The following is a 16,163-nucleotide window of genomic DNA, read 5'->3' as shown; positions in this document are numbered from 1 at the left end:
ATGTATTTTTTATGAAGAACATTCTTTTAACTGGTGTTTCAGATGTTCCTATATTAGTCATCTTCCGAACTTGAAGGTTATGCTGTATAGAGGAGAGATTTGGATTTGCTCTTATTTGGCCACTTTTGCCCCCTTATAATTGTTTACATCTGAGTCTACCTCTTGATTGACTCAGGTCGTCACCCGGGTCAAGGCCTACTCCTAGGATTACCTATTTTCAGATTCACATTTCTTTGGAATCTGCTACTGCCGTAGGCCTCTTGTCCAAAGTTATATGCATGTTTTTTTCAATATGTATTTCTAAAAGGTCAGAGATCTAAGGTTTCTTATTAATCAGTTAGTTATTCTCATACTGTATTCAAAATTCAGTTTCTGTTGCAGAGTATATTATACCGTCTGAAGTAAATGTCAACAATAATTTCAATAAAGCCTTATTTTCAAGCAGTGACTGCTTAAATAAAAATCTGTAGAGAGCTATTTAACAGTGTTAAAAGGCTTTGCCTACTTATTGATATACATTTTATGAACCTTTTTTTTTTTGGCCGCGCCATGCATGGCACACGGGATCTTATTTCCCTGCGCCCCCTGCAATGGAAGTGTGAAATCTTAACCACTGGACCGCCAGGGAAGTCCCTGAACCTTTCTTATTAACTTGTAATCTCAACATTTACCATTATTCCAAGATAATTATTGGGCATATGACCTAGATTGCTTTATCATCTTGAAACAAATAGAGATTCAAAGTTTTTGTATTGATATATGTAATTTTAAGTGGACATATGATCATGAGAGTTATTTTGGGGAATTCTGTGGCAGTCCAGTGGTTAGGACTAAGTGCTTTCACTGTTGTGGGCCTGGGTTCCATCCCTGGTTGGGGATCTAAGATCCTGCAAGCCGCACAGCACGGCCAAAAAAATAAAAAAGAAAAGAAAAGATAGTCATTTTGTAGGTACAAGGGACAGAGATAAGTCATTATGCTAAGTAATATCTGCAATTCATAGAAATTGCTAACAGAATCATTAAACTTTGGTATAGGGACAGTTGAACTGTGGTATAAGACAGTATTTCATGCTGAAATGTACAACATTAGATATTTATCCTTATCTCTTTAATGCAATATTTGATACCTAGAAATGTACTATTGAATCTTAATGGAAACTTCGAGTAGAACAAAGTACTAATGGAAATTTATTTCAAATATCTTTTCATAGCCTGGTATTAAACCTGAAGTAAGAAAAAAGCTCGGAGAAGCTGCGGTCAGAGCCGCTAAAGCTGTAAATTATGTTGGCGCAGGTACGTCATGATTGGCTTCTAACAGAGGAGGAGGAAAATTCATTTGTGTTTTGAAAGGCAAACGAAACATACAGCTTTGAAATCATTGGCTTTCAAACTTTTTTGACTATATCCACATTAAGAAGTACATTTTACGTTGAGAACCAGGATGTAAACGTGTTTATGTTTATATACATGTATAGTGGGGGAAAAACGTCACTAAACAGTACTTAGCCTAATTCTGTATAATGCTATTGGATATTTTCTATCCTATTTTGAAATAAAATCGCTAAAATGATTTTTTTGCATTTTTCAAAATTAGTAAACTTAAATGTTTTAGAGCAGTTTTAGGTTCACAGCACAATTGAGCGGCAAGTTCAAAGAGTTCCCACACCCCCTGTCCCCCCGCAACATAGCCTCCCCCACTGTTGACATCCTGCACCAGAGCAGTGCTTTTGTTACAACTGATGAACCTACATGGACACATCATTATCACCCAGAGTCCATAGTTTACATTAGGGTTCACTCTTGATGTTGTACATTCTGTGAGTTTGGAGAAATATATAATGACACGTGTCCAACGTGTATCCACCATTGTAATATCTTACAGAATAGTCTCAGTGCCGTAAATATGCTCTTCATTCCTCCCTGCCTCCAACCCCTGACAACCACTGATCTTTTTTTTGCTTCTAGTTTTGTCTTTTCTAAAATGTTACATAGTTGGAATCATACAGTATATAGCCTTTTCAGGATGGCTTCTTTCACTTAGTAATATGTATTTAAGTTTCCTCCATATCTTTTCATGGCTTGATAGCTCATTTCTGTTTAGTGTTGAATAATATTCCATTGTCTGGATGTACCACAGTTTACTTATCTTCTGACCTACTGAAGGACATCCAAGTTTGGTAATCATAAATAAAGCTACTATAAACATCTGTGTACAGGGTTTTGTGTAGACACAGCTTCAATTCATTTGGGTAAATACCAAGAAGTATGATTGCTGGATCACATGGTAAGCGTATGTTTAGTTTTGTAAGAAACTGCCAAACTGTTCCAAAGTGGCTGTACCATTTTGCATTCCCACCAGCAATGAATGAGAGCTCCTGTTGCTTCACATCCTCGCCAGCATTTGGTGTTGTCAGTGTTTTGGATTTTGGCCCTTCCAAAAGGTGTGTAGCGGTATCTCAGTGTTTTAATTTGCATTTTCCTGATAACATATGATATGGAGCATCTTCTCATATGCTTACTTGCCATCTGTATGTCTTTGGTGAGGTGTCTCTTCAGGTCTTTGCCCATATTTATTTAAAAACTAATTAATTAATTAATTTTTGGCTGTGTTGGGTCTTCGTTTCTGTGCGAGGGCTTTCTCTAGTTGCAGCGAGCGGGGGCCCCTCTTCATCGCGGTGCGCGGGCCTCTCGCTGTCGCGGCCTCTCTTGTTGTGGAGCACAGGCTCCAGACGCGCAGACTCAGTAGTTGTGGCTCACGGGCCTAGTTGCTCCGCGGCATGTGGGATCTTCCCGGACCAGGGCTCAAACCCGTGTCCCTTGCATTGGCAGGCAGATTCTCAACCACTGCGCCACCAGGGAAGCCCTGCCCATTTTTTAATTGGGTTGTTTGCTTTCTTATTTTCGAGCTTTAAGGTTTCTTTATATATTAGATAACAGTCCTTCATCAGATGTACCTTTTGCAAATATTTTCTCTCAGTCTGTGGCTAGTTTTTGCATTCTGTTGACATTGTCTTTCACCAAGCAGAAGTTTTTAATTTTAGTGAAGTCCAGTTTATCAATTATTTTTTTTCATGGATCATGCCTTTGCTGTTGTATCTAAAAGGACATCACCATGCTCAAGGTCAACTAGGTTTTTTCCTGTGTCATCTTCTAGGAGTTTTATGGTTTTGTGTTTTACATTTAGGTCTTCGAACCATTTTGAGTTAATTTTTGTAAGGTCTGTGTTGAGATTTTTTTTGCGTGTAGTTGCCCAGTTGTTCCAGCACCGTTTCTTGAAAAGACTGTTTTTTCTCCATTGTATTGCCTTTGCTCCTTTGTCAAAGGTCAGTTGTCTATATTTATGTGGGTCTATTTCTGGACTCTCTATTCTGTTCCACTGATCTATTTCTTCTCTCACTGGTACTTCACTGTTTTGATTACTGTAGCTTTATAGTAAGTCTTGAATTCAGATAGTGTCAGTCTTCCCATTTTGTCATTTTGTCAGACTGAGTTGGTTATTCGGGCCTCTTGCCTCTCCATATAACCGTTAGAATCAGTTTTCTGATATCCACAAAATAACTTGCTGGGATTTTGATTGGGGTTGCATTGACTCTATATAACAAGTTGGGAAGAACTGACGTCTTGACAATGTTGAGTCTTCCTACCCATGAACATGGAATATTTCTCCATTTATTTAATTCTTCTTTGACTTCTTTTACCAGAACTTTATAGTTTCCTCATGTAGATCTTATACATATTCTGTTAGATTTATACCTATTTCATGGGGGAGTGTGCTAATGTAAATAGTATTGTGTTTTTAATTTCAAATTCAACTTGTGTGCTGGTATGTCGGAAAACAATTGACTTTTGTATATTAACCTTGTATCCTGCAACTATGATATGGTCACTTATTAGTTCCAGGAGGTTTTTTTGTCAACTTTTTTGAATTTTTTATAAAGATGATCAAGTCATCTGTGAACAGTCAGTTTTATTTCTTCTTTCCCAATCTATATACCATTTATTTCCTTTTCTTGTCTTACTGTATTAGATAGGACTTCTGGTATGATGTTGAAAAGGAGTCGTGAGAGTGGACATCCTTGCCTTATTTCTGATCTTAGGGGGAAGGCTTCTAGTTTCTCACCATTAAGTATGATGGTAGCTGTAGGTTTTTGTAAATCTTCTTTATCAAATTGAGGAAGTTCCCCTCTGTTCCTGGTTTGTTGAGAGTTTTTATTATAATTGGGTACTAGATTTCATCAAATGCTTTTTCTGCACTTATTGATATGATCACATGGTTTTTCTTTAGCCTGTTGATGTGATAGATTACATTAACTGATTTTCTAATGTTGAACCATCCTTGCATACCTGGGGTAAATCCTACCTGGTCATGGTGGGATTTTTATACATTGTTGGATTTGATTTGCTAATATTTTCCTGAGGATTACTTCATCAGTGTTCTTAAGAGATATTGGTCTGTAGTTTTCTTGTAACATCTTTGGTTTTGGTATTAAGGTAATGCTGGCCTCATAGAATGAGTTAGGAAAAACTCTGTGTTCTGGAAGAGATTGCAGAAAATTGGTATAAATTCTGCCTTCAGTGTTTGGTAGAATTTACCAGTGAACCAATCTGGGCCTGCTGCTTTCTGTTTTGAAGGTTATTAATGATTTATCAATCTGTTTAATAGATATAGGCCTATTTAAACTGTCTGTTTTTTGCTTGTGTGAGTTTTGGCAGATTGTGTCTTTCAAGGAATTGGCCCATTTCATCTAGGTTATTAAATTTGTGAGCATAATGTTGTTAATAATATTCCTTTATTATCCTTTTAATGTTCATAAGGTCTGTGGTGATGTTCCTTCCTTCATGTCTGATATTAGTAATTTCTGTCCTCTTTTTTTCTTAGATAGCCTGTCTAGAGGCTTATCACTTTTATTGATCTTTTCAAAGAACCAACTTTTGGTTTTGTTGATTTTTTTTTCTATTTTCTGTCTTCAGTTTCATGAATTTCTACTCTATTATTTATTTTCTTCTGTTTACCTTGGAATTAATTTGCTTTTCCTTTTTTAGTTTCCTAAAATAGAAGCTTAGATTAATTTTAGATCTTTCTTCTCTTCAAATATATGGATTCAATGCTATGCTTTGCCATCTAAGTACTGCTTTCTATGCATCTCACAAATTTTGAAAAGTTGTATCCTCATTTTCATCTAGTTTAAACAATTTATAGATTTCTTTTGAGATTTCTTCTTTGACACATGTTATTTAGTAGTGTGTTGTTTAATCTGCAAGTATTTGGGGATTTTTTCCAGCTATCTTTCTGTTATGATTTCTAGTTCAATTTATTGATTTTTAGTTTTATTGTGGTCTGAGAGCAGACATTATATGTTATCTATTCTTTTAAATTTGTTAAGGTCTTTCTTTATGGCCCTGAATGTGTTCTGTCATGGTGATTGTTCCGTGCAAGTATGACAATATGTAATCTGATGTTGTTGGATGAATTAGTCTATAGATGTCAATTATTCCATTTTATTGACTGTGCTATTGAGTTCATCTATGTCCTTACTAATATTCTGCCTGCTGGGTTTATCCATTTCTAATAGAGGGGTATTAAAGTCTCCAATTGATTAGTGGATTTATCTATTTATTCTTGCAGTTCTTAGTTTTCACCTGATGTATTTTGACGCCCTGTTTTCAGATGCGTAAACATTAAATATTGTTATGTCTTGGATTATTGACCCTATTTCATTTCCTTCTCTATGAAGAACTTCTTTTAACATTTCTTGCAGGGCAAGTCTACTGCCAATAAATTCTCTCATTTTTTGTTTATCTAAGATAGTCTTTATTTCTCCTTCACTTTGGAAGAATAACTTAACAAGATACAGAATTATAGGTTGATGATTTTTTTTATATACTTGGCTGACTTTCTTGATAGATTTTTGAAATTTATTTATTTATTCATTTATTTATTTATTTTTGGCTTGTTGGGTCTTCGTTGCTGCACACGGGCTTTCTCTAGTTGTGGCGAGCAGGGGCTACTCTTCGTTGCAGTGCGCAGGCTTCTCATTGTGGTGGCTTCTAGTTGCGGAGCACGGGCTCTAAGCACACAGGCTTCAGTAGTTGTGGCTTGCTGGCTCTAGAGTGCAGGCTCAGTAGTTGTGGCGCATGGGCTTAGTTGCTCCGCGGCATGTGGGATCTTCCCGGACCAGGGCTCAAACCCGTGTCCCCTGCATTGGCAGGCGGATTCTTCCGTTGCGGAGCACAGGCTCCGGATGCGCAGGCTCAGCGGCCATGGCTCATGGGCCCAGCCGCTCCGTGGCATGTGGGATCTTCCCAGACCGGGGCACGAACCCGTGTCCCCTGCATCGGCAGGTGGACTCTCAACCACTGCGCCACCAGGGAAGCCCGGCAGGCGGATTCTCAACCACTGTGCCACCAGGGAAGCCCTTGATGGTTTTTTTAGACAACACTTTAAATAGTTCACTCTGTTGTCCTTGGTTGCATGGTTTCTGAGGAGAAGTCAGATGTGATTCTTATCTTTTCTCCTTTATAAGTAAGGTGTGTTTTTTTTCCTTGGGTTCTTTCAGGATTTTTGATTTTCTGTACTTTGAAAATGGTATTATAGGTATAGTTTGCCTAGGTGTAGTTTTTCTGGCATTTATCCTGCTTTGTGTTCTCTGACCTCCCTGGATTGGTGATTCAGTGTCCAACATTAATTTTTAGTCATTATTGCTTCAGATACTGCTTTTGTTCCTTTCTTTACTTATCTAATGGTATTCCCATTATGCATATGTTACACCTTTTCTAGTTCTCCACAGTTCTTGGATATTCTGTTCTGTTTTTTTGCAGTCTTTTTTCTCTTTGATTTTAATTTTGGAAGTTTCTGTTGTCATATCCTCAAGCTCAGAGATTTTTTCCTTGGCTGTGTGCAATCTACTGATAAGTCCATCAAAGGCATTCTTCATTTCTCTTATGGTATGTTTGATCTGTAGAATTTTTTTTTTCTTTCTTAAAATTTCCATGTCTGGGCTTCCCTGGTGGTGCAGTGGTTGAGAGTCCACCTGCCGATGCAGGGGACACGGGTTCGTGTCCCGGTCCGGGAAGATCCCATGTACCGCGGAGCGGCTGGGCCCGTGAGCCATGGCCGCTAAGCCTGCACATCCGGAGCCTGTGCTCTGCAATGGGAGAGGCCACAACAGTGAGAGGCCTGCATACCGCAAAAAAAAAAAAAAAAAAATTTCCATGTCTACTTATATTTAACTGTTCTTACATGTTGTGTACTTTTTCCATTAAAACCCTTAACATATTAATTAAAGGGTTTTTTAATTCTTGTTCTGATAATTCTATCAGATAATTATGATAATTATAATTCTATCATATCTGAGTCTGGTTATGATGCTTTTTCAGTCTCTCTAAACTGTGTTTTTTGCCTCTTAGGATGCCATGTAATTTGTTCTTGATAGCCAGACGTTGATGTACCAGGTAAAGGAACTGTGGTAAATAGGTCTTTAGTAGTGTAGTGTTAGGTACAGGGAAGGTGAAATGTTCTATAGACCTGTGATTTAGTCTAAGTCTTTTGGTGAGCTTGCGCTCTGAACTGTGAACTTCATCAGTGTTTTTCAGTTGGTTTTTGTTTATTTGTTTTTTATTTATTCCCTCATGTGGGACAGAATGGCTGGAGTTGTGTATTTCTCTTCCCTCAATTACATTAATTAGGCCCTGATAAAATCCCAATAGTTTAGGCTGTAATAAAATAGTTTCTCTTAAGGACGAATCTTGTTCAGAAGAACAGAACTCTGGCATACTTCATATGGTTCGTTTTCCCCTCCCACTGCTGGGAACTCAAGGGGTTTTTTCTCCAATGTTCACTGTGAGGACCTGGTAGAGCTTCTGGAGGTAAAACTTATAAAAGTGTTCGGAGCTCCCTATAACTTAGTCCCCCCTGGAGTTTTTAACTCTTGGAACTGTCCACACTGAGCCTCCAGCAATTTGTCAATTACAGTCCAGGTTTTCCTTCTCCAGTATGTGTTCCCACAGAGGTTTTTGCTCATGGGTTTCTGTTCCAATAAGTTGTGAATCTCTGTTTTCACCTTTCTGTCTCTCTAATTTGGGGGGCAGCGGTTTGCCTTGTAACCTCATGTCTGTGATGCTTCTAAGAAGGGTTGTTGATTTTTCATCTTATTCAGCATTTTCTTGCTGTCAGAATGGAATGGCAACTTCTAAGTTCCTTCCATGCTGGGCCAGAAACTGGAAGTCTTCACTAAATTTTTACAATCCACTAATAGGTTGTGATCCACAGTTTGAAAAGCAAGTTTTAAATTATATGGAATTAGCCTTTGGCTAAGTGAAAAAAATTCAAACACAAAAGACTGTATACTATATGATTTCATTTATGTGACATTCTAAAAAAAAACTGATAGAAAGCAGGCCAGTGATTGCCTGGAGCTGGGGCCTGGGGAAGGGACTGACTACAAAGGGAACAAGGGAATGTTTTGGATGATGGAAGTATGTTGTATTTTCATTGTGGTGGTGGTTATATGACTGTATTCAATTGCTGAAACTCAGCACACAATATTTAAAATAGATAAATTTTACTGTCTGGAATTATACCTTAATAAAATTGGGGGAAGTGTAGTACTTAATAGAATGTCACTAGATAAGACATTAACATAGTGTTTAGTTACTAAGTAATCTCCCAGTGGGTCACTAGAAACAGGACTTTTAAAGACACTTCCAAAGCACACAGTCAGGAGAAAAAATGTTGTGTTTTCCTCCACAGAGTTAGAGTGAGATGGGATGTCACAGTGAGGTTTCCAGGGATCTTGGTACACAGAAGCAGTAACACATGGTCCAACCATGTTCTGACTGCTACAACAGTTGAGACTGATTTATAACCTGGACTTACCATTTGCTTGAAACCCCAAATATACTTTTCTATTGTTAAATTTCATGTGGCTCCATATTTTTGATGGAGAATCATTTGCTGCTGCAAAATGTGAGATGTTTTCTTCATGAAATGCAAAATGTTTACCATTGAATGAAGGCAGCTGTAAAACTTGATATAATCTATCAAGAAAGATTTTGATTCCTACTGATTGTATACTGTTGAAATGTGACCCACTGTGTTTTGTATTTAGGAACCGTGGAGTTTATTATGGACTCAAAGCACAATTTCTACTTCATGGAGATGAATACAAGGCTGCAAGTGGAACATCCTGTTACTGAAATGATCACAGGAACTGACTTGGTGGAATGGCAGCTTAGGGTGGGAGTAATTTTTCTGTTAAAAACCAGTGTCGAGGGGCTTCCCTGGTGGCGCAGTGGTTGAGAGTCCGCCTGCCGATGCAGGGGACACGGGTTCGTGCCCCGGTCCGGGAAGATCCCACATGCCGCAAAGCGGCTGGGCCCGTGAGCCATGGCCGCTGAGCCTGCACGTCTGGAGCCTGTGCTCCACAACGGGAGAGGCCACAACAGTGAGGGGCCCGCGTACCGGGAGAAAAAAAAAAAAAATCAGTGTCAAGAATACATTCCCTTCTTAAAACCTCTTAAAAGGAGGCATTGCTTTGGACAAGGGTTCAATTCTTAGTGGTTTTCATGAGGATAGGAAAATGGGAGGTTAAAGGTGGCATTACATTTGATGCACTTTATGGACTCAGATTCCTAATCTGTCACTTACCATCTTTCCCCCTTAGACATGGGGCAGCCAGCAGGCGAACTGCTGTCACTGAGGCTTGCTTGTGACCACACTGTCTCAACACAAAGCCTTGTGCCCTGAGACCACATCATTCAGGTCCAGGCCATTATGAGATTTTAGAGGCAGGACAGATGCTAGCCAAGGTGAAATAAGCTAAGGAAAAGATGGGAATGAAGAGCCAAGGGAAGGGTCTAGATTAACAGAGGGGTCCACGTGCAAGTGCTGACAGACTGTTGATGGCCCATGAAGGGATAAATGTAGCCGTTCAGAGTAAATGTTTAGAAAATTTTAGAGCACTTTAACATTTCTGTGACACATCTACTGAATTTTACTGAAGTCTTAAGTCTACAGCTGTTCTTCACTGGCCTGAATCTGAGTTCTACAAGCTTATTCCTTCAAATATTAATGATAATAACTTAGTCTGTTTTGTTCTCTTTACTGAAAACAGTAGATTTTTACAACCTGTTGTTTAATATAAAAAATGTTTTTAAGGAGTATGAATATTCTTTTTTTTTTTTTTTTTTTTTAGGATTTTATTTTATTATTATTTTTTTTTAAACATCTTTATTGGGGTATAATTGCTTTACAATGGTGTGTTAGTTTCTGCTTTATAACAAAGTGAATCAGCTATACATATACATATGTTCCCATATGTCTTCCCTCTTGCGTCTCCCTCCCTCCCACTCTCCCCATCCCACCCTTCCAGGCTGTCACAAAGCACTGAGCTAATATCCCTGTGCCTTGCGGCTGCTTCCCCCCAGCTATCTACCTTACTACGTTTGTTAGTGTGTATATGTCCATGACTCTCTCTCGCCCTGTCAAAACTCACCCTTCCCCCTCCCCATATCCTCAAGTCCGTTCTCCAGTAGGTCTGCGTCTTTATTCCTGTCTTACCCTTAGGTTCTTCATGACATTTTTTCCCCTTAAATTCCATATATATGTGTTAGCATACGGTATTTGTCTTTTTCTTTCTGACTTACTTCACTCTGTATGACAGACTCTAGGTCTATCCATCTCATTACAAATAGCTCAATTTCATTTCTTTTTAAGGCTGAGTAATATTCCATTGTGTATATGTGCCACATCTTCTTTATCCATTCATCTGATGATGGGCGCTTAGGTTGTTTCCATCTCCGGGCTATTGTAAATAGAGCTGCAATGAACATTTTGGTACATGACTCTTTTTGAATTTTGGTTTTCTCAGGGTATATGCCCAGTAGTGGGATTGCTGGGTCATATGGTAATTCTATTTGTAGTTTTTTAAGGAACCTCCATACTGTTCTCCACAGTGGCTGAACCATTTCACATTTCCACCAGCAGTGCAAGAGTGTCCCCTTTTCTCCACACCCTCTCCAGCATTTATTGTTTATAGATTTTTTGATGATGGCCATTCTGACTGGTGTGAGATGATATCTCATTGTAGTTTTGATTTGCATTTCTCTAATGATTAATGATGTTGAGCATTCTTTCATGTGTTTGTTGGCATTCTGTATATCTTCTTTGGAGAAATGTCTATTTAGGTCTTCTGCCCATTTTTGGATGGGGTTGTTTGTTTTTTTGTTATTGAGCTGCATGAGCTGCTTGTAAATTTTGGAGATTAATCCTTTGTCAGTTGCTTCATTTGCAAATGTTTTCTCCCATTTTGAGGGTTGTCTTTTGGTCTTGGTTATGGTTTCCTTTGCTGTGCAAAAGCTTTGAAGTTTCATTAGGTCCCATTTGTTTATTTTTGGTTTTATTTCCATTACTCTAGGAGGTGGGTCAGAAAGGATCTTGCTGTGATTTATGTCATAGAGTGTTCTTCCTATGTTTTCTTCTAAGAGTTTGATAGTTTCTGGCCTTACATTTAGGTCTTTAATCCATTTTGAGCTTATTTTTGTGTATGGTGTTAGGGAGTGATCTAATCTCATACTTTTACATGTACCTGTCCAGTTTTCCCAGCACCATTTATTGAAGAGGCTGTCCTTTCTCCACTGTACATTCCTGCCTCCTTTATCAAAGATAAGGTGTCCATATGTGCATGGGTTTATCTCTGGGCTTTCTATCCTGTTCCACTGATCTATCTTTCTGTTTTTGTGCCAGTACCATACTCTCTTGATTACTGTTGCTTTGTAATATAGTCTGAAGTCAGGGAGCCTGATTCCTCCAGCTCCTTTTTTCGTTCTCAAGATTGCTTTGGCTATTCGGGGTCTTTTGTGTTTCCATACAAATTGCGAAATTTTTTGTTCTAGTTCTGTGAAAAATGCCAGTGGTAGTTTGATAGGGATTGCATTGAATCTGTAGATTGCTTTGGGTAGTAGAGTCATTTTCACAATGTTGATTCTTCCCATCCAAGAACATGGTATATCTCTCCATCTATTTGTATCATCTTTAATTTCTTTCATCAGTGTCTTATAATTTTCTGCATACAGGTCTTTCGTCAAGGAGTATGAGTATTCTTGATCTCTGTAGGATTCTTGGTTCTTTATATATCCTGAAACGAAATTATTTTTTCCACATTGTGATGCTAAAGTCGTGATTATTTTGATAATTTTGTCTTTGCAGAACTTCTGTGGACAATAATATAACGTTCCTTTTGCTGGTTCATTGGGGATGATTGGTGGTTTTAATTAAGCCATAAGATTCTTCTGGGCCTTCTGGGCATTGGGAGCTAATGAAAACCAGGCACATCAGGCTAGTAAGTGTTAGTAAGTGTCAGGAAAACTGTAGCGGGTTTAGAAACTTTTGGAAAGAGTGCTTATGTTTCCAGAATTCAAGGAAAAGAATATTTTTTTCTGAAGCGGTAACCACGAGAGTCCAGAATTTTGAAATCATGAAGGATAAAGGGTTTCCAAGGATTAAAGAGGAGAAAGCTTTTGGACATTAGGGGGACCAGCAGACATTTATTTCTGCAAGTCAAGAAACTGTAAGAGCTTTAGAAAGAAAAATAGGCTTTTATCATCTGGGGAGGGTTTCTAGAACTTAGGGATGCCATTGGACCCTGTTTACAGTGTTCAAGGTACTTTGGAGTCTGGCTTCCAAACAGAGGTAAAACAAGGGGCCTCTCCATGTGGTGAGGCAAGAGTTCAAGCTCCAGGACCTGTCTCTGGAGTCACCAGCTTCCTAGAGCAAGGGTGCAATGATGTGAGCTCCCAGGCTGCAGGTTCAGATGGTTAGTGGTTTCAGGAGACGCTGGTGAAATATCCAAGGTCCAGGGCTTCCAAAGAGTCAATGTCTAAGCCCCAGAGAACTCAGATGGTACAAATTTCTAAGTACCCAGAGGCATGGTTGGGTTAGTCTCTTCTGGGCCCATATAGAAGCCAACTTCAGAGGAAAACAGATAGGCAAAGATAGCCAGGTTGAGATTGCGCTATATAGTCAGCAATAAGATCACATCTTAGAATACGGACATATGGTCATTCTTTTCCTTTTTTATACTAAAACAAATAGAATTCTATTTTTGTTTTGAAATAGAATTCTTTATTAGAACATTAAAGAGTATATTATTATAAAGGATAAGAATGAAATAATAATAGCTAACACTTACATAGTGCTTACTTTATGTCAGGCATTTTTCTCTGAAGCATTAAGAGGTTACAGAAATTTACCCAGAATATGAGTATGCCCAGAACAGAATAAGTATAGAGACAAAATTTGAACCCAGGCAATACGGCTGCAGAGTCTTTGGTTCCAAACACCATGGCATGAAGCCATTCAATTTAGTCCATTTTCCTTTCATTTTCACTGTTGTGGTTCCTGATTTTTCTTATCTACAGATTTAAAGAGGTGAGACCTTTGCTTGTTTTACACTTACCTATCTAGTTCAGTGTGCTGCTAAGTTAGAGTTTTTCCCTGTATCTTTTGCCATCTCAGTTTGTCATTTTCTCATCTTTGAGGAAAACTTAAGGGAAGAGAGAAGAGAGTGACAGTGTGCCCTCCAATAGCCTTTTCCAAGTTATATTAGTTGAAGAGAGAGATTTGTTGTATTAGTATATAAGAGCCAAAATAATAATAATTACAGTAGTGGTAAACAATGCTGATCATCCTGTTTATAATCTGGTATCTTGCAATAAACATAACAAAATTTTAAAAACATCATGTTCCCCTGTTTGTTTTGCTTGATCACTTGGTGATGAAGATGACAAAGATGACTAATGCCACGCTTTAGGCATAGCTGTGAAAATAGTCCTAAACACCAACTAATAATTTACTATAAAAAAGCTTGATTTGGTAACTGAGTGCTAATGTTTTAAATGAAAACTGAGAATATCTTGCCAGTAAGAAATTTCAGTTTTCATTATATTGAAAAAGCACTGATACTTATATTTGTGATTTAGTCATTGGTTTGCCTGTTTTCTCTATTTAAAAATTCTAGAAACCCATTGTAATTAGTACAGTATTTTCAAGCTGCATCTGTTTTTTAATCTACTTTTGCTTTTGCCCAATACTCGAGTAAGTGGATAAAATAAGAGTTTTTATTTGGCTTCATTATAAAGTCCTGATGTACATTTTACATAGAAAAGGATAAGACCGTCGACTAAGTCTCATAGCTGCTAGAAGGTAGATATTCATAAGAAGCACATACTCTTCTTTTACCAGATTGCAGCAGGAGAGAAGATTCCTTTGAGCCAGGAAGAGATAACTCTGCGAGGCCATGCCTTTGAAGCTAGAATATATGCAGAAGATCCTAACAATAACTTCATGCCAGGGGCTGGACCATTAGTGCATCTCTCCACCCCTCAAGCAGACCTTGCCACTAGGATTGAAACTGGAGTACGGCAAGGTAAAGTGAAATAAAGCAAAAAGTCTCAGTGTTTAAAAATTGTTAGTACATTATTGGTTTTGTATGGGGTCTTTTCCCTATGTCTTGTGGATATACCTAGTGTGCTTTAAAAATAAAGGATTTAATTGATTTCTCTGTAATCTTTACTTTTCCTTCTGGAATAGTCATTTTTAAAGAATAACTAGTATTTTTAAGCAGTACTACTCTCTTTTTTGAAATGCAGCAGCACTTAGTGAAGCCTAAGCCACAAATACTTTGTGGGTACTGTTTTATATTTTTTACTTTGCCTAGTTCCAAATATAATTTAAGGTGACTGATAACTGCTATGTCCAAGGCACTCTGCCTTCAAGGTACTGAAAGTCAAGCTGAAAAATTAATAAATAAATTTAGTGCAAGCTAAACAGTAATAAATAAAAGAAAGAAAAGAAAAAAAATGACAGTGCAAGAACTATCACGATTCACATATGATTAATAATGATGGTCATAACAGTTATTTACTACTTGCTATGTACAGGCACTGTTCTAGGTGATTTTTCTACCTGGGCTCCTTTAACTATGAGAACTACCCTATGAATAGATGTTATTATCACTCCCATTTTCCAGATGAGGAAGCCAGGGCACAGAGAAGTGACTTGTCCAAGGTCACCCTTGGAGCCAAGATTCAGACCCAGTCATTCTGGCTCCAGGTTTTATGCTCTGAGCCACCACTGTCTACTGCCACCTTAACTTTAGTTGCCAGAGAAGTTATACAGATGGTGAGTGATAAAATACAGCAATTCTCGGAATAACAGGTTATGTTAGGCTGGTATAATCAGGACACGCTTCTAAGAGGAAGTCTGGAGTGGATTTGAGTAGGCAGATTTAACAGCATACAGAAAGGTAAAGAAAAGAGGATTTAACTAAAGATGTGTTTGAAGAACTGTGAGAAAATATGTGGCTGGAGAAAAGGGTTCAGGAGAGTGAGTAGTTGGAGATATGGCTGGAGATACAGAATGAAAGCAAATTGTATAGGGTCTGGAAAGCCAGAATGAATGAGGACTTCTTAATGATAAACTGGCAGCATTTTGAGAGTTCTGGCTAACCCACAGCAAGATTTGGTAGTCAGTAAATTTTTTCATATCAGCGGCACATCATAGAGAGAAGAGGGAACTTGCAATAGAAAAAAGAAATCTGTGAGGCAAGCAAAGCTTGCAATATACTTTAATAAAGGTGCTCAAAGGATAACAGAGATATAATTCTAAAACAGACTCCCAGATTCACATCCTGGCACTGAGGAGGATAATCTAGTCTAGGAAGATTTCCCCAACCCTCCTCTTTTGTGTTCCCTGAGTCCCTTGTGTATTCCTTGGGCATTGCCCTTTTATATTATCTTATGATGATCTTTTACTCGTTGTCTAGCTTCTCCATTAGACTATAAGAGTCTTAAGAGAGGGACTGTGTCTTCTATGTTATAATTGCAGGACTTTGCTCAACCCTAGACCTAGAAGGTGTTCAATATGTGTTGGTAGGTGGGTGGGTGGATGGATGGGTGGATAAGGGAGTGTGATCTAACCCCTTGATTCTACAGTTGAAGACTCTGGGGTTCAGAGGGGTCCAGTGGCCTGTCAAAATCACAGAAAGGTCCTAGAACAGTATTCTATGTAATACACCACATCCTTTTGTCTTGAACCATTCTAACCAGTGAGATGTGCATGGTTCACATTCTTGTTCTCTGTGACTCTGGTCACAGTAATGACAGCT

General features: G+C 38.3%; 1 protein-coding gene across 2 annotated transcripts in view; it reads left to right on the top strand.

Moving 5' to 3' along the window:
- The window catches only part of MCCC1 (methylcrotonyl-CoA carboxylase subunit 1), a 65,231-nt gene that overhangs the window by 30,661 nt on the left and 18,407 nt on the right, over positions 1–16,163 (top strand). For both annotated transcript variants that reach the window (XM_065876151.1, XM_065876152.1), the window contains 3 exons: positions 1,212–1,293; positions 9,108–9,235; positions 14,240–14,423. In XM_065876151.1, the coding sequence (XP_065732223.1) occupies positions 1,212–1,293; positions 9,108–9,235; positions 14,240–14,423 (394 nt within the window). The remainder of the gene's footprint in view (positions 1–1,211; positions 1,294–9,107; positions 9,236–14,239; positions 14,424–16,163) is intronic.

The sequence above is a fragment of the Phocoena phocoena genome, chromosome 4 (genome assembly GCF_963924675.1).
Source record: "Phocoena phocoena chromosome 4, mPhoPho1.1, whole genome shotgun sequence".
In the NCBI taxonomy this organism is placed as follows: domain Eukaryota; kingdom Metazoa; phylum Chordata; class Mammalia; order Artiodactyla; family Phocoenidae; genus Phocoena; species Phocoena phocoena.
Note: the sequence above shows the minus strand (reverse complement) of the source record. Positions and strands in the feature narration are given on the sequence as shown.